Consider the following 19,384-nt stretch of genomic DNA (forward strand, 5'->3'; position numbering starts at 1 on the left):
GTTTGAGAAAATCCTAGCATAGAGGCTCATGAAAATGATTAGAGGTTTAATATTGCAGCCTGTAAGTTAAGCAACTTAATTTACATTTGAACAGCTTTTATTACCGTTACTCAAATATGTTTTAGTCTTTACACATTTATGTTAAGAAAAAATGAATCGTTGTTGTTGAAGCCCGTAAGAATAACAAATGATTCATTTTCATTTCAGACGGGACTGATGTACTGGCCTTTTGTGCAGGTGAGTTTTTAGGGTAATTCAGTGAGCCTTTCTTTGTCATAAAACCTGATCCGATGCATTCATAGTGTATCTAACCCAGTGCGAAGTCAGTGGAGTTGTTGGGTGTGTAGGTGTGAGACCTAACAATGCCTGGAGCACTAACTGAGCTCTCTCTCCTTCCAACACAGCTGTCAAACTTCATTTTGGTCCCTGTTTACCTGCGAACCGCTTACACTGGGCTCTGTGGCTTTGTCTGGGCTACCTTCATTTGCTTTTCCCAACAGAGTGGAGATGGCACAGCAAAGTCAGCATTTATGTGGCTCCAAAGAGAGAAGGTCAATGCAGATGAAGAATCATCAGAGAAATAAGAACTTTAGTTCTGAATACATTCTAAATTGTTAAACTGAGTTTATGAAAGTCAGTAAACTGCACTGCAGCTTCATTGCTGTGTTTAGAATAAACAGTCATCTCAACATTTGTTGGTTAGTGTAAGCAGTGGAACGGTTTGTCTTTTGTGCCTGTTTATTTTTCATAAAAGAGGCCAACTGTATATTGGCATTTAATTATTTTCATGCTGCCAGCCCATCTCTTTTGGGAACAACTGACTTATAGGGCAGTGTAAGCATTTGCACATCATGTCAGACTGCCTCACTGGGGAGAAATATTAACTGTAATTTAATTTTCAAGCAACTTGTAATTGCTACAAAAAGGGGAATAGAACATTAAATCATCAGTTGTCGGACTTGACAATTGTTATCAGTGCAAGATTGCTTTTGCAGAACAAAATTTAATGACTTTCTTATCTAAAAAGTGGCATTGAATCTGTTTTATTCAGAGGAAAGAAAAGTGCTGTGTTTGTAGGGACTGCTTCTCTATTAGGGCAAACTTGCTTTATTCTACATGAAAATCTATATAGCGAATTATTTAATAGAATGCACAAACCTGAAATAAATACATTTCGTCTTTTATCTTAACTGGGACAATAAAGATAACTAACTTTGGTCAGAATTCTTTGGGGTGTATGCTGCATATTCACACTTAAGCAGCTCCCGCACAATGGAACCTAACTAAACACTGCAGTGAACTTTTGCTGTATTTGTCAACAGCTTCTTCCTTTGCCCCTCGAGGGTCAAAGTATTGAAGAGTATACAGGAGTCTTGACACCTTCACTCTTCTCTACTGTTTCATTATGTTCAAGATATAATTAAGATTTTGAAGAAAAAGAGCATAGGAAGGAAGGTAATGTGAATGCCAGAATGCATCTCAAAACAATCCAGCTATATGTAAGGAACTTCCATTTCTTTTTCAAATGTCGTTTAAACACTCCTGTTCATAAAAGATAATGGATATCTACACATCAGAGATTAGGAAAAGGTGAAAATTAATTATAGATCTGCTTTGCCAGCTGAGGATCAGGTCTGGATGCAGTTGTGTGCATCGGTATTTTTTAAATGTGCATATGTATCTCGGAACAGGAACCGTGCAAACTTCTGTGATTGCAGTAAGTTGAAATCAGACTAGTAAAGGAGCCCTTGGTTTCATAGAATGGGATTTTATGCCTCGAAGTTACTAAATTGTAAGCTCCAAACAATATCTGATCTAACCCATCTTGATGATGGTTGTAAAGAAAAGACTTAACCCTCTCTGTTACAATAATAATAAACCGCTTTGAGGAATGTCTGAATTCCTCAGTCTTGTCTAAATAGTAAACCAAAGCCTGCTTAGGCTATAAACATACATTCCTTTGGCCAGCAGCTGTATTACTTAATATATTGCCTTCAATTATTTGTCACTGTGGGAGCCCAATGCTGCTTAGCTTGGACAGGGAAAGGGATCATGCAGGCACTGCCCAATCTATTCCAGGTAAAATCAACTTGTTTAGCATAACCCAGTGGTCAAGAATGACGCAAGGTACCCGTATGGCTTTGACTACAGGACTACAGCAGATGGGAGGAGGGTAGATGGCAGGGGGGCTGCTTCTACAATCTGTTTTGCTGGTAGCTTCCCTCTCAGGGTAGAGAAGTCACTGCAATTCCATCTTCAGTTGCACAGACAGACGTGGAAGAGGACGCTTGCCTACAGTCTTCAGGTGGAATTTGTTTTAATTGACTTTTGACACCTGTAGCGTGGACATCTGCAACTTGACCAATCAATTTAAGCTCTGTTTACAGTCAATGGAGGAAAATAGGCAGTTTCAGACATCTGTTTTAGGGTATGGTGAATTGTGCACCATGTCTATTTCTTTCCATCAATAACAGAGTCTTAGGTGACTGGCTGCTGTGTAGATAGGTTCATTATAGATGCTCCTATTTGGTGAGCTGATTTCCCCTTGTTGGTGTCTATTTTACATGTCCCTATGGGAACAATTTAGTGGGTGTTGCTGCATGAATCCCACAGCGTGAATTGGGCAGTCCTCATGCTGGATGTCCCAGTAGGCATAGGAATCTACAGAGGAACTAACTGCATTTTATCTATCTATTTAAAAAATAAAACATGAGTGAATAGATGTTTCAGACAGTTATAGCTGTTAAATTGTTATTGTGTGTATAAAGTCCTCAGGATAAAGAAGCAATTCCAGTAGTGTTTTTTCTGTTGATATATTTAGGATCAGAATAGTGTTTTAAAGCGTGTTGCATTCAGCGAGACTTAAAAGTTTCAGACAAGGTATGCTAATTACGTATTTGACCTTTTTTTACAGATGCTATTTATTTTTATTTCTGCTTGTGCCTTAGGTGTTTAATGATTAATAGAATTCACTTGAAGAAGGGAACTGGAAAATAATTGCATTATAAGGAAAGTAAAATAGTGGAATGGTGTTGGGTTTCTGTAAGCAGTACGCGATGTTCTGCTGCAGCTCAGTGCAAAAAATATTTCTGCATGGGTATAGTCGGTAAAACTTAATCCCCAGGTGAATCAAGAATTTAAAACTATTCTCATGATCTGTATAATGCTGATGCTTTTCTTCAGCAGGAGTATTTAATGAACGGAAGATCCATCTTCTATTTTAAATGGCTTAAAAGCTTATACAAGCTGTGCTTTACTGCTGTATGCTTTTGTGCTGCCACCTTTTTGCTTGGGAATTTGAGCTAGATCCTACTTTGTCTTCAAGTTTCTCTGACTGTGGGCTTTAGAGTTTCTCTCCATAATTCTATTACTTGAAGTACAGTTCTTTCATCTAATAGAAGCTGGTAGCTCTTATATTTCAGTAAACTTTAGATTCTGCATAATCGTTTCTCTGTTTCTCATGTTAAGGTACCTGATAGTTAAGTAACCCAAGTCCCTTTTCACATAAAAAACAATCGGGTTTTTTTTTCTTTTAATTACGAGCACTGATTGGTCTTACGAACATTTTGGACGCACATAATACAAAACGATGAAGCTGTGTTGGGACAAATTCTCAGTGTACGTAAATTAATGCACCTTCCAAAGATTTTCTGCCTGTCAATTTAGTCTGAGGACCTAACCCCTTAATTGTTAGAGACTTCATTATTTCTTGACAGTTTTTTGGTTTGGAAGATTAATCTCACAGAATAACAGAATGGTTGAGGTTGGAAAGGACCTCTGGATGTCCAGTCCAGGTCATCGAGTCCAACTCTATTTGACGCATATATAAACTTTTATTTGCTTCTTCTAGCAATTCAGTAATTTCTGGGGAAAAAAAAGGAAAAAAAAGATGTCTCTCCACCACCCTTTCAAAAACAGTTGTGTGGGCTTTATGACTATTTCAAGGAATTGCACTGATCTTATTGCCAGCTGAACATACAGATTTCCATAACCAGAAAGATGAACAGAATTATACATCACGTAGGTGCTCAGGAAGGAGGGAACACACTGCCAATAACTACAAGGCATGTATGTATTCAGGTGACATTTTTGTGTCATAGGTCCTCTCTAAGAGCAAATGGGATAAGAAGACATTTATATCAGGTGCAGTCCCAGCTTTGTGTTATTCTGGATAGCTGTGAAGATGTAGAGTCTGAATTTGATAAAATATGTATTTTTCTACTGCAAACCTTTTATGCAAATGTACCTCCTGTGCCTACTGGTATGTGAAATACATCCTTCTAGGCTTGGAAGATTCACCAGAAGGCCTCTGTCTTTTTCACACCAGAAGCAGCCATCCAGTAACACAGCATAAAATAACCAGTTTCATACTGCAGTGAAGGTGAAACTGCCTGTAGTTTGTTACCATATCTGATACCTTAAGCTCTCTGTATAGTACAACCTTTGAAATCTATGCAGCTTCAGCCTTCTGACTCTCTGCTGTAAGTGCCAATGCTTTCTGCTCGTGCTGCTGCCTCTACTGCCAGTGCCAATCCAGTGAGATGTGCATGAAATACTTGAATTTGACTACAATAATGAATTTCAAGTTGACTGAATAATGTCTGTGTTTTTGCAAAGGCTTAATAAACATTAAATGCTGTTCTTTGGCTCTGTCTGTCTTTAACTAGTGTATGTATAAACAAAGCCAGGTCTTATGCAGAGTTCTTATGGGATTTTCATGGACCACACGCAGCAAAAAGCTCAATTTGATGTCACAGACGTTAACACAGCAGCAGAGTAAAAGATAAGCCGGGAATATTCACTGTCTCTTTAAAGGTTAGTTACATACATCAAGTCATTTGCCACTTCTGAACAAATTCATAACAGAACTCACATCTTCAAAGCCTTATGCTGAAGCCGGTGGCATTAATTTCTCTTTTATTAAAAAGAGGTAAAACTTTGATTAATTATCTGTTTAGATAATGAATACATTTGCAGAAGGAACTGAGGAATTCAGACAGGGAAAAGATACAAAAAACTTTTAAAGAGAACAGAGGTTAGCAATGGGGTCCTTATTGAAGGACTACACTCAGTGTAGTTTGTGTGGGATACTCTTGGGAAGGAAACTGCTCAGAAGGTTTGAGGCTGAAGGGAGTAGCGTATTCCACAACTGGAAGAGAGATACCACCTCCATTCCCTACTGTAACTTCTTGTATATTTAGAATGAGGAGGAAGCTTTATGGAAAGGTTTCAAGTTGAAAAATTCTGTTTCATAGATTTCATGGCCAAGAGGGACAAAAAAGATCATTCAGTCTGAATCCTTGCATAATGCAAAGCAAAGAATTTTTCCTGAATCAAACTGGTGATGTCGAGTCTCATGCCATCTTCTAGCATGGTATACAAAGACTTCAAATAATGGAGGATCTTGAGAAATTATTTATGTAGTTTTATGGAATTTTATTATCTATCTAAATTAATCTACCCTTATCATTCTAATAAGATATTTTTATTCAATTTCTGACAAGATTTAAAGAGTTGGTACAGTTGGCAAAGCCTTCTGTATGCATTTAGTGGTAAACTGTTAAAGTTTTTGTTTATTCCTTGGATGAACTACGATAAGTTTAGCTCAGTCCCTTGCTAAATCACTCTTCAAGCTCTGTTGTGAACCCGTTTTTACTGTGCAACCTCTAATTTGAAATGTAGACAGTAACACTGTAAAGATTAATCCCTGTGACGGTTTCACATATGCCTCACATAGATAATACTTTTTTCTACTTCTGCTTAATACTCCTGTGCTTAAGCAGCCAAAGACTTTATGTGTTCCCTTAATTTCAAAGTTGCACTGACAATTCACATTCAATTGCCAGTCCAGAATGATTGAAGTTACTGTAATCCATTTTAAACAAGAATTAAGAGTGCAGATTACGCATCTGTGTGTGTTGCATATACTCTTCAGCATCATCCACCCTAACAAACACTGTTTTCTCTTTTTTTTGCAGTTTATTAATTTAATGTGGCAGTGCCCAAAAGGCTTGCATCGTGTATCCAGATAGAAAAACAGACTTCATTGCAAAGACTATAGTAAAATGCGTCTTTCCCCTCTATGCAACACTAGTAACAATTACATTTTTTTTGTGCTGAGAGAAGTCTCAGCAACAGAAAAATCTAATGAGGTGTGGAGCATGTTCGGAAAAGACATTGTGAAGGACAGCTCTGCTGTAGCAATGGGTACATGAGAGAAGTTCAGAAACTGAAGGATGGGCTTTTTTGTTTGCTATGTTCAGGGAAAGCCAATTGTGAAGTGGGGCTGTAAAACAACAGGAGAAAAAGGACATCAGCTCAGAGTCTGTGTGCACTGTCGTGGTTTTTGTAAGTGATATAATGTGGGACACCTATGCAAATACTCCCCTCTGCCAGGAGAAGTCCTTAAATGTAGGGTCTTGATGCAGTCACTCTTCTCCGTTTTACAACGCCAAGACTGATTAAATCAAAGGAAGACCAAGAGGGAGCACAAATATATACCCTACTAGGTAGTTCAGTCACAATATGCTGTTTCCAGTTCTGTTACTGTACTTTATCTGGTTACAACAGAAGTAAAATGCATAAGCACTCGAATGGCTGTGATAAATTAAGTGTCTGTCTCATATGGACTCACAAACCATGCACACGAGGTTCTACACCACATGAGATCCTTTATCTGTGGAGGAAGTGTCAGCTTTGTTCTGAAATGTGTGTCCTTTTATAGGGTATCATTTGGCAGCAGGGTAAATTAAATTACAACATTCTTGCCTGGAATCAGTACGTATCTATCTGTAAGTAAGATGTGCACTTAGCATGCGCGTCCTCACACTATTACTTCTTTGATTTGTCAGGAAAGCAGCTTTCTTTTCATTGCACAAATACTGAGAAAAGAAAATAAAAGCTTTTTGATGAGTTCTTGTTTTTCCACCTCTAGTCTTTTCATTTTTCTTATTCTATGCTGGTCTGGAGAAATCTACCTCTCAAAGCCTGGTTCCCTATGGTATTCTTATCTTACCATTGGTTATATCTCTCTGTGAAGTAAAAACCACCTTTACTTAACTACTAAGGGTGTTCAGCTATTTCCATTTCATGCATCACCTATTTTACATCCAAAATGTAACCAGACAGTTAGCTGCAGCTGATTTGCTGTGATACACCAGTGACACTGAAGGGTTTTGCCTTAGTTCAACATCCATCTCAGAATCGTAATCATACAGTAATGAATTATTATGTGTTTGTAGTAATTACACCTGATATGATATGACAATTACCTATACAGTGTTTTGCTTACTGTTTTGTGGCAGAAGTTGAAAAAACAATCTAATACAGCTTCTCTGACACTAAGGGACAAATTTGGAAAGAAATGCAAGTCATAAAGAATCCTTTTCAGGATTCAGGGCTGTGACATTACAGCTTGCAGTTCCAGTGAAGGAGGTAGCAAAATGCACCACTGAAGTGATGGGCGTGCCTGTTAAGATGCAAGGGTAGTGGAGCACGTATACTGCATAGGAACATGGATCAGCAAGATGCTGACGTGGTCTTTTTGTGTGCCCCTGTGGCGGTGTGCTCTCCCCTTTTCCCCTTTCCCCCCCCCTCCGGCTCCTGCTCAAGCCATGGCCATCAGCGGGTGTTGCTATGAGTTGCACTTGAACTGTGGGAGATGGCTGGCAACATAACCAAAACACTGTCTGGAGTGGGGACCTAGGTATCTTGTTCCCATGCGAATATGACTAAAGGTCAATTACGTTACTCTATAAATAGTGGACAGCCCAAGAGCCCTTTGAGCTCTCCTGCACGGCAGTGGGCTGCACGACAGGATCTCCCCTTGAGTGGGGACGCTCGCTTAAGGTTCTTCTCCTCGAGGTTGAGAGATTCCTTGCCGCAACAGATTCTTAGTAAGTGACTAATAGGATGCTAAACTTTGAAATCTTAGCTAAGTGATATAAGGATTGATTGCGCATATATAATCCTTTAGACATAAACCGTTGACCAAGTCTGGGACTAGGGTTGGATCCAGCTGCACCCAGACTCCTCTCTGAGGAGGAGTTTAGAAAGCAAGGGGGTCCTTTCTGAACCTCGTGACTCAACAAGGAGGGTCTCCCTGACAGCTTGTCTGACCCTGGCCTCTATGCAGTAAATAATCAAGTGTACCCTGGCATTGAATCTTGTAAAACAGCCTCACAGCTTATAAGCAGTTTTGAGCTCTCTCTGTAAGATTGAAACTTGTGTAGGTAAAATGGAGGCTTCCAGAAAGTTACCTTTACGTTTTGGACTAAGTGAAATGAGGAAAGGCTCAGGCCCTAAGAGAGCTGTGCTTGGGGATGCATGCGCTGTGTTTGCAAATTTTATACAGTATGTTTATTACTTTAAAATGGACATGTCCACATACACGCTGAAATATTACTTATTGTCTGCTGTGTTTGCAAGTCTCCTAAAATGGCCCATACCAATTTATCTCAACATCTAAATTTACTTAACTCAAACATCTATTTTTCTATGTAGCTGTGGCCACCCATCACTGATACAAAAGCCACCTGCACAATAATGACTCACCTGCACAACAGTCAGTCCAGTCATAGCACTGGAGTTGGCTCCATATGCCAAAAACAAGACTCTTGCATGGACGACTTCACTACCCATGGTATTAGTAACGTATCTGACAGATGCTATAACAGCTTTTTCTGTAAAATTTGTACCTTAAAAGGAGAATGAATGTAGAAAGAGTTTACTGAGACAAAAATAAATTGGGAAGGAAAAGAGTTTAGAGAAGTACGTTTCTGAAATCAGTGTTAGTCACAACTACAGCCATTGGTCTGTGCAGATTATTTCCATTCTTTCTACCAGACATGCATGTCCTATCTCTTCTGCCACTGCACCTCCTGAATTTGTGCTGTGTTTTCTGACCCTCTATACTGAAAATAGCTGAGATAAATCTAAATAAGTGGAAAGTACTGTGCCAGCTTTAATAGTCTCTATTACTCACCTCCCAGGAACGTTTGCAAATAGGTTCAGTACAGGTACAGACACGATTGTCTAACACAGACACTTAAAAACTTGGCATAGTTGAGCATAGGCCATTGATTTATCTGTTCAGTTTCACCCGAACCGTATTTTAAACTGGCCAAATGTTTAACAAGCTATGTCCAGCCTAGACTGTGTTTTGGGAGCTCAGTCCTGCAAGGCTCTGCCTTGATTTCAGATAGAAAAGCAATTAAGTACTCCTCCTTCTTAGAGTTATCTAAATATTTGCTAGATCAAGCCCAACTTCACAGGATAGATTTCCAAATTTGGATAGGAGATAGGCAGTCAGATGCTGTAGCTCCAGTGTTGCCCATTAACATTTATTGCACACAAGTCAAATCATAAGTAGCAATATGCAGATTTTAAAAAATAGAAAATTTCCCTAGAAAAAAACAGTTTCAACCCAGACACTGTGAAGCATGTCATAGGTAACACATAATTAGTGGCACACCGTTCACTAAAATTTGCCATTAAATGCTAATCCTTTGCTTCTGTAGCTCTGCTAGAAATTCAGCTTTCAAGAAATAGTAAGTTGAATATACAGTCAATTTTTTTCTGGGTGCATCTTTGATGAGATAGTTCATGACACACAGAAATCAGCACTACATTCATACAATATTTCACATGGAAACATTATTAAAAACTAAAAAAATCAGAATAGGATGACATTTAATAGGTGTTCGGGCAAAAAGACTTAAACACTCAGATATTTGGATCACTGTCATAGCTCAGACTCATGACATTAAATTCGAGGCACCTCATTTACCTTTTACAAGCTCATTAGAATGCCTTGCTTGCCTGCAATACACACTGCTTTTAAGCTATAGATGCGCTTTTCTATCCTGACAGAGATGTAGGGTAGCTGTGGAAAAGGACCAAGATCCTAGTTCCTTTACTGCAACTATTGTGAATTATTTATGAAGTTACCTTAGAATCATAGAATCATAGAATCATATTAGCCTAAACAATATTTTAAAATGAATGGTTAATATATGGAAAGGCTGTAATTCTAAATAAAGAAATAAGTATAAAAAAGGCACTAACTAAACATGAGCTAGGATTCATAAAAAATGGAACAGTGTAATAAGGACATGCATTGGCTTATGAATCCAGGCTCTCATTCTGCACAGGTTGCGCTACGGCAGATCCTCTTTCAAGTGCAGAATGGCAGAACCCAGGCTTCTTAGAACTCTTTCATGCTTGCATAAAACTGAATGTGGAAGTTTACAGCAAGAAAGTATTTTCTGTATCAAGGACCTTCCTGTAATTTTTAGCTATCCCATTCCCCTTTTTAAATTAGATCATATTTAATTATGACTCTTTGAAAAACAAATGAGATTTACTCTGGCCTAATACAGGTCATATAGGGAGAGTGATAATACAAATGTGTATGAAATATACTTAGAATGACACAGTCCTGATTTTCTGGGATAACTTGAATTCATGATACAGTAAGATCCCATTTACTCAGACAAGCTCATACTGTGTTATGACATGGGCTAGGGACACTAACACAGAACCATTTTCACCCACTATGTAAAGCTGTCTATATAGACTGGCAGAACAAGAGCTGCACAGATCCTTATTCATTGGTAAGCACTGTGCTGAGTGAAGCTTTGTCTGTTTACCCACAGTGCTCACCCTCACCATGTGGCACATCACTATGTAGTGAGGATTCTGTCTGCAGCAGCCTTAGACCAACCCCTGTACTGGATATGACACTCTGATTTGGTACTCACACCACAGGACAAAGTTGGGTCCTTGAAAAAGTAATGAATTGGCTGAATCTCAAGCACAGACAAAACCGGCTATTGCAGGGATTATTTTATGTGAATAGTGCCCTACAACAACATATGTGTTAAGGGCTTGTGTCGATTCTTTAGCATAACGGTGGCCCCCTGTCTTCATCCCACAGCAACTTGGCTGCACAGGATCATGCAGGGGAGAAAGCATCATGAAGCTAAGCGTGTGCCTTCTAAAATCTATTTGACTGACACATTTGCCAACAGACAGACATTTTCCTTTAATGCTCTATCACAGCCTTTCACCTGTGCCAGGACATTTTTGTGCCATGCATATGCCTGGCAACTGAGATCTGGAGGTGGCAGAGGCTATAGCACAGTAGTGTGAACATGTGGAGGCTGACACCCCCCCAGACTCCTAACGTGCTGCTGAAACAGCTTGTGGGATGCAGGGTCAGAGGTTGCACAGGGTACCAGGAGTAACTGTGAAAATTCTAAGGATCTGGAACTACAGAGAACCCTAAGAGTTGAGGAATGAAGATTCAAGAGGAGGTATTTTCACAGGAAATAAGACTAACCATGACATCAAATATTAAGGAATTATGGTAACTTCTCCAACACAGAATGTTCTGAAATATGACTTGGTGTTTAAAAAAAATATTTTAGGACAGATCTGTAGGAGTCACACAACCTGTGTTATGCAAGCAGTCAACTTATATGAGCACCCTTCTGTCTCTTCTAGATATGCATCTGGGTATTTATGCATACAAAATGGAATAACTGTGCATAATCCACTTAATTGCATTTTCAGCCAAGTTTCATCAGCTGAGTTGCGTGTTTTTATTATAATGATAAGTCAGTGAAAAACCTGGGCAGAATTTTAACACTTTCTGTTATTTTTGTTAGAATGACTGTACTGTCTGACAAAGAACAATGACCGTGACTGTTATCTTCATTGCAGCCCACCCCAGATTCACAAAGAAGCTTTAGAAAACCCTTTTGATATACTAGATGTGCCCATAAAGGCAAGAGAGCTCTGAGAACTTCAAGCTGAGAAATTTAACATGCTTGAGAAGCTCTATGAAAGCAAAGACCGTTTTCCCCCATCTGATTTACAAGCCATACTGTCTGTAGGGATTTTGCCTGAGTAAGGAGTGCTCGTTGTTATATATAGTGTCATGTCTGCCATGGGACATCAGTGATGTCTAATGGAGGCCAAAGAGCAATAGCTAGGGGAGTGGATTTGCCAACCGCTGCTGACCAGCTATAGCTCCTGATGGCAGGACTTAATTGAGAACTGGGAACTAAAGCAGTCAGGGGAAATGACTGCAAGAGCAAAGTGCACCTCTGTTTTTCTAGCAAGCATTATCTTATGAGCAGTGAGAAGAGACCTGAATTTTTATATTTTTTTCCTTAACAGTGCTTTCACAGAAGAAACCCAACTGTTGTGAGTGAAGGAACGCGTATGTATTGCTGAGGTGCACTGAAGGACATCATCAGTAGGGGAGAAATTTAATTCCACTTGCAAATGCAGCAGTGAAAATGCTCCAAAGCTGCAATAGCAAAAATGCTAATCTTAGAACACTAGCAAAATAATTGGTACATACTTAGGCTCCAGTCTTGCAAAAACTGTGCAAATGAACTCAGAGGGACTGCTTCCACATACCTGCTCTTATGTTTTACAGTCTGCAGGACTGGGCCCTTACCGTATTTTGTGACTTTTTCAAAATGGGCAGGTGAAAACTTCCTCATTAAAATAAATCACCTTGTACATTCTTTGCTTTACGTAAGTAAACTCTGTGCATCCAAGTTTTTAGTGGGTGTTTTTCTCCCATACTAACAAATGCAAAGCTTTAAATATTCAACCATTTCTAGGATCATTCCTCCATCTCCTAAACAATGCAATTGGATTATAATTATCTAAAAACCTTGAAGGGATGGATTGAAGCTAAATAGTCCTCAGATCCACCAAAAATTGGCCCTTCTCCCTAATCAGCCTGTTTGCCTTAGTCCAACTCTCATCCAGATCCCAGATGGGCTCTTATGTTCCTCCCACATTTGTGTTCCTCACTTCTACAAGTGAGTCAGTCCAGCCCACCCCAGCAGGCAGCTGCACTGTCACCCAAAATCAGCTGTGCAGAGTGCTGCCGCCAGCTTTTCTGCTTGACTCACAGCTCTCTTTGGGCTCCATCTCTAAAGGCCAAAACCAGCTAGGATGGAGCATTGCACAGTCAACAAGAGCTCTTCCAGCATGTCTGGTGCTCAAATCATGGCATATCCCTGGGGAACACAGCTGACAGAAAAATCAGAGTGCCCTGAAGACCTTCTAAACCGTTGTCCAACTAATTTTAATTCGTTGGCTAATTCCAGTTCTCAGAAAAAGCAAAGAAATGACACGAGATTTTTAGTCTTACAATTTTAAAACCAATGTGGAGGTTTTCTCTCCTCCAACATGAGAAGCACCCCCAAACAAAATTGTTCATGAGTATAGCAGCAATGTGCGTCAGTCCGATTAGTAAGTACATCACTGAATATAGAGGTAGTACTTTTGAAGCATTAGTGATTGAAGGACAAGTCAAAATTTGTAGGCAAAGGTAGGTGACAAACAAACAAGATTTCATGCACCCAGTACGAGTTCAGCATTACCAGTACCCCACGACTCTTCATAAACTGTGAAAGGACGGCTAAAACCCTGATTTGCTGTGGGGCATTGGACAACCTACACAACTCCTGCTTCATTGTCTTTAGGTCAGAAATGATACCACACACAGTAAAGTGCAATGGGATTTCAGTAGGAAAGGTACTCTCCATCCGTAAAATGCTATTCAGGGATTTTATCCATATAACCTCCCCTACAATAGAAGAAAAAAATAATAACAGCAATAATTATCACCACACTGGTGCTTCCTGCATAGTCATTTCCTTCTCTTCTAATCCCAGCAGGATGTATAAGCAGCAAAGCTGAATGCTTATGAAAAATACATATAGTTATGAGAAATACAAAATCCCATTGCTGGCTTGGGTGCTGTCCTCTGGCTTTTGCTAACACGATGCTGGAATGAGTGTTATGCCATTCAGTGCAGGACTTTCAGGAAAGCCAAAGGTTGCACGCACAGCAACGAGAGATGTGTTAGACTGCAAAAGCCATGAGTGGCTGTGGATTTTACCATTATTCCCCAGCTGCTCAGGCCAGAAGATGCGCTCAGCGCTGCACTAGCCACAAGATGGACTGGCAGTAAGCGTATTCACTAACTCTCGCTTGCCCAAGTCGTTTCAGCTATGCAATGGGAGTGCCCACCGCAGGTGCAGGGATGGGCAGAGACAAAACAAGCTAGCCGGGGGCTCTGAGCTGCCTGGCAGCATCCTTGTGGAGGTCAGTCTGCCCATCCAAGCGGGAGGGAGGGAACCAACGCGCCCCGGAGGACCCGGCGGGCGGGGCGCGTGTACAGCATGTGCCGGGTGACGGCCCCCCGCGGGGGGTTACGGCTCGCATTGTTTCCCTGCCTCCCCCCGCCTCAGCCCCGCACTGAGCATGTGCACAGCGCCCCTTCCTCCCCCCTCCCCGCCCGCGGGCCCCCGATCCGCGCAGAGGAGCGGTGAGCTCCGCGTCGTCTCGGCGGCAGCGGGCAGCAGCCGCGCTGACATGGAGTGAGCTGCGGAGCTGCGCGCCGCCCGGCCCGGCCCGGCCATGGAGCTGAGGAGGTCCATCTCGGCCAGCGCGGAGGCCGAGAGACCGATGAGGCGCTACGGGGCAGTGGAGGAGACGGAGTGGAAGGCGGAGGCGCTGGGGAGAAGTGAGTGGGGGGCGCGGGTCCGGCTGGCCAAGGCAGCCCCGAGCGGCGGGGGGTGGCCGGCTGCGGCGCGGCGGTGCGGTGCTCCTGGCCCCGCGTCCGGCGGCGAGCGCACGGCGGGGGCTCCTCTTCAGCAGGGAGAAGCCGCCTTGGGCTTCTCGGGGAGGAAGGTTTGTGTGACCATTTTGCCCTCAGAGGCTGGTGCTTCCCGAGGGGGCTGTGTCGGAGACAAACAGCGTTTCCCTGTCGGGGGAGAGGGAAGCGAAGGGCTGGACCGTGCCGGTGCAGCTCCGGACACTTCAGTGTCTTCTTGCCAAATGGGTTGCTCGCTCCGCAAATTTTGCGGAGGCAAAGTGAAGCGATGAGAGGGTGGCTGAGGAAGGATGACTGGGACGTTAGCTCTCCCTCGTTGTTTGTTAGGTGTGATTTAATGTGCAGCTTTCCATCAATATTGGTAGCCTCTAACGTGCTTCACATTTGAAAGGCACAGATGACAACCTGGTTATTCCCTCTTGTTATCTCAGGCAGAAGGTACAGGAATACAGCACTTAGTTCACTTCTTCAATGGTTGCACTGTATTTATGAGCTCAACAAATGCTCTGTGGTGGAAGAGCTTTCTTGCAATCATAATTTTACAGAAAACAACAATTGACATAACCTTTCCAAAATGCTAATGGAAAGAGTAATTACGTAGCTGCCAATTCAAGTTATCAGTGGGACGGACCTTGTCTTCTCTAAGATACTAGTTACTATTCTTTTATTGGCAGAACTATCTTCTTTACAACCTAATAAACCTGTAAACCCCTTTTAATTTTCCAGGTAACCATTGAGGCAAGAAGTCTTGAAAAGACTGTCACAAAAATCTCTATACTAGTATAAAGAAAAATATTTTCTAAGTTTCATCAAGTCTTCAATTAGGCCACAGGAAAAAAATGCTTTGTGTGTATCTGTTGTGACACCTTTGTCTTGATTGATACTGAGGTTGCTGATATTCTTGATTCACCATCCATCTTTTGATGCGCATCATGAAGTCTCACCTGGATGCCTTTCAACATCCCATGGCTTTGCAGCATCCTGGTAGCAGATTTTAGCCAGTGCTTTCGCTATGTTTAGACTTTTCAGATACTGCTGTGTTCTGGAGTCATACTTCGCCTCTGGTTTCAGTTTTTCTTGCATATGTTATTGTCTACCATATGCTGATGACAGGGGTGTAACTCTCCCACTCTGATGCTTCAGTTGCAGTGTTGGTTTTGTTGCAGTGCCTGGCATAGGTTCAGGACTGAGTAACTCCACACTTTCTAAAATGGAATTGAAGGCTGCAGTCACTGTTGACTGAGTTGGTGGACTCAGACACATGCAACAGTTTTGCAGGTCCTCTGGCATGATACAGACACATCCTTTTCTTGTTCTGATGAATACATCTGGTGTTTTTTTTTCCAGGGCTCAGGAGCTGAGTGCAGTGCAGCGCTTGTAATAATAATAATAATAATAATAATAATAATAATAATAATAATAATAATAACTGTCAGCTCCTGAAGTGACTGTAGGGTTATGTCTTGCAAGCTTTGGTCAAAAGATCATGTGTTTGGCAGAGGGCGATTTGGAGAATGAGTAGGAGACCCGATCTGCTCAAAAATATGTGCTTAGCATTGAGCTTCCACCCAAATCACAGCTTGACCGGGTACCAGCATGGGCTATTGGCAGGACTAGAACCAAGTATCCAGGTGTCTGCAGCCTGGCCCTGCTGCTGAGCTGCCCTTCTACACACTAGATTCTGTTAAATGAGAATATTTCTCTGTGTATAACAATTTAGATATGGAATAGGAAGTAATCTAGAGGCCATAGTCTCTTCTTTGAAAAGTAGAAAATTATTGTATAAAGACTTTGTTATTTGAATAATTGATCTGTTAGCTCATAGGCTTCAACTTTTTAAAATACTGTAGAAAATGCTCTTTATGGTAGCTGTTTTAGATGATCCCTGCATATCTTTCCTATTTTAGTATTAACACTGACTTCTGGTCACAGTTTTGCACTGATTAAAAATAAATAGATCTTACTATTTACTTTAATGCTCCCTTACAGCATAGGTCCTAAATTGCACGGCATGGTTACAGTAGCCTCCAGAAGGTCTGGGAAGAAGCTGAAAAAGCATCATCCCCTTTTTTACTAATGTCAACAATTAGCCTTTTGTATTTGCATATTGTTTTAAATATGAAATGCAAAGTAATAGTATTAACAAAAGCAGAAGCTTATTACTGCATATGCCTCTGCCCTTTTTACTCTGATGATTTGTTGTATCTTAAATCAGGAGGTAAAACTTGTGTATCTGTACGACACTCTGCACGATGGATTGCCATTTCCTGGTCAGTGTGTTTTGATGTGAGGGTCATCATACCACAAGAGAATGTACATCCTGATTATGTCCATTACAGAAAGAATGCCGTGGAAGTTAGGTAGTTTCTGTTTAATTTGTTAAATGGAAAGGGAGCTCTGTACTAACTTCTCTACCTATGGTACAGAAAGCATTGCTGGTTATTGGTTATAACCAAAGATGAGTTACTTCATAGCAGTGAAATGTAACATCGTGCACATTTCTATTCTACAGTGGCCTCTTTCAGCCAGATTATCAATGGAGTTAAGCTGGCTCACAGTACCTGAGGATCCGATGCTCTGCAGCCTGAGGGTGTAATGATTTCCAGTGAGTTTGCGTGCAAAATATGAAGGAGATTATTTAAAGGTGTCTCTTTAACCAGACACTGAAGCTTTTCTCTTCACATAGAGGACGGAATTTCCAAGGAGTAGAGAAAATTAAAAATGATGTTTTACCATCTACAGAGTAACTTATGTAATTTCCAGTGCATGCATGTAAAACAGCCTTATAAATTGTCAGGCTTTTATAATAATAACGTGGTTACAGCTTTATCAGTAAATGATCTTTACAGTATAGTCTTGGGGAGCCTGCTCTGAAGCAGAGCACTCAAACATTTTGGTCAGTCCTCATTACCAAGTGCACAGCTTCATTTAGAATCATCTGTCTTGCTGTCAGCAGGGTCTCATAATGCCCTGATTAAATAACTGCATGCCACACCAGGGAAATAGCCACAAAGAAACAAAGTCGTTTTTCACCATCCTTTTGAACGTTGCAGTTCTCAGATACGTTTCTGCTGATCTTTTCCTTCCTCTTGCAGTTTGTATGAGGTCTGGAACTAAATTAAAAATTCATGGTGAATGCCCCAGCTTCAGTCAGTATAAGGAAGCAGAAATGCCAGAAAATTACAAAGGATATGTTCTGATGCAATTTAGTGCACCATGAAATTTGCTTATTGTTTTCATGTGAATGGTAACTCAGCATTGGATGTAAACTGCCACACTGCTATATTGCAGTGGTCCAGCTTTTCAACTGTTTTTGAATATGAAGCGGAGATTAGGGGAAAGGGGCCCTATTACAGGCCAGCACTGAAGAGGAAGCTGGAGATTCTCAACATGAGATTCAGTAGCAGCACGAAGCCTTCGTAGCCAGTTTTACTTGCTCTCCCTTCATGCTGTGAACGCTGTATCACAGATAATGTCCAGGCAAGGTCCTGTGAGATGGCAGCACGCTCCAGAGCAGCACCAGTGGGGTGATTTTATCAGATAGCTCTGATTTGTTCCAACAGCAGAAAGATAGTATTGTTCACAGGTTCACAGAGATCCTGGACTGACACACGTGAAAGCTTATTTCGCCATATTCAGTTAGTTTATCTTGAAAACCTTTCTAAGCTTGTTAGTCAGAGACTCTTGTATGTATTTATATGCTCTGCTGCTGAGCACTGAGACTGGTTCAAACACTGAAAATATGTGCTATTTAATATTTTGTATTTGCATTTCTTGGCAGCATGGGAAGGTAGATGGCCGGTTCAAGACCAGTTTGTTTTTGAAGTGCTGTTATGCACAGAGATGGTCTTTCAGCTTGCAGAAGCTTGAAAAGCTAAAAAGAAAATGACCATAGATTGCAATAACATAGATAGTGGTCCTGTAGCCAGATCATCTTTTCTCTTTGGTGAACAAAGGATGAAGAAAATGCATTTATACCCTGGTTATGGGCACTAGCTTTATCTGATCTACTGGGAACTGTTTGTGTCACCTTTAAGGCCTGATTTCATAAAAGAACAGAATTCTGTTCGTGATGTTTTAATGTTTTTATAATAATTGGAAAAACATCTGTTGCGATATTAAATGTGTTTCTCTCTTTCTACTTGATTGATTTTTTTTGTCTTGTGTGGCAAAGCCTGCATAGCTAGTGTACTGTGACTTTTATCTGTCATTCCGGTCACCAAAGAGTAATTAGAATGGGTTTGTATTAATCATACGCCTGTCGGTATTAGTCAAAAAATAGGTAAATGCCAATTTCTTCTTGAATCTTTGTGTCAGCTTTATAAAATATGGAGATTTAATAACTCTCTCTATATCTAGTACAGACAGACTGGATAGTATGTTGGTTCCTGTGAGGCATCAGTACACTCCTGCGTATTCATGCTGGACTGGTCACAAGAGACTAGAAAAGCAAACTTATTTGGATTCTGACAAAGATGGATGCAGCCCTGGTACTTGGTAGCGGGTACAGGTGAATGTCCTCATTCTTCCTCCTGCATTTCTTCATGAGAGTGAAAGATGACTTGTGTTGTCTCATGAGACAGGGAAGGAAATGTGGTTAGGAAATTGCAATGGTGCTCAGGGCTGCCAAGTCAGAAACTACAGAGCAATGCTGGGAGTTCAGGGTTTCTCAGCGTGAGGGAAGACTCATGAGTTGGGACTGACAAGGGGCTGAAGCTTACTCAGTTAAATCTTAAC

The 19,384-nt window shown here is 41.0% G+C and overlaps 1 protein-coding gene across 3 annotated transcripts in view; it reads left to right on the forward strand.

Moving 5' to 3' along the window:
* The window catches only part of BMERB1 (bMERB domain containing 1), a 75,144-nt gene that overhangs the window by 2,644 nt on the left and 53,116 nt on the right, over nt 1-19,384 (forward strand). Inside the window, exons 3-4 of one of the 3 annotated variants that reach the window (XM_063343465.1) lie at nt 208-237; nt 405-4,652. The exons of 1 other annotated variant lie outside the window; for it this stretch is intronic. In XM_063343465.1, the coding sequence (XP_063199535.1) occupies nt 208-237; nt 405-584 (210 nt within the window). In that variant the 3' untranslated portion in view covers nt 585-4,652. Of the gene's footprint in view, nt 1-207; nt 238-404; nt 4,653-14,293; nt 14,558-19,384 lie in introns of those variants that run through there. One more of the 3 variants, XM_063343464.1, reaches the window with a different exon arrangement.

Source organism: Chroicocephalus ridibundus, chromosome 8 (genome assembly GCF_963924245.1).
Source record: "Chroicocephalus ridibundus chromosome 8, bChrRid1.1, whole genome shotgun sequence".
In the NCBI taxonomy this organism is placed as follows: domain Eukaryota; kingdom Metazoa; phylum Chordata; class Aves; order Charadriiformes; family Laridae; genus Chroicocephalus; species Chroicocephalus ridibundus.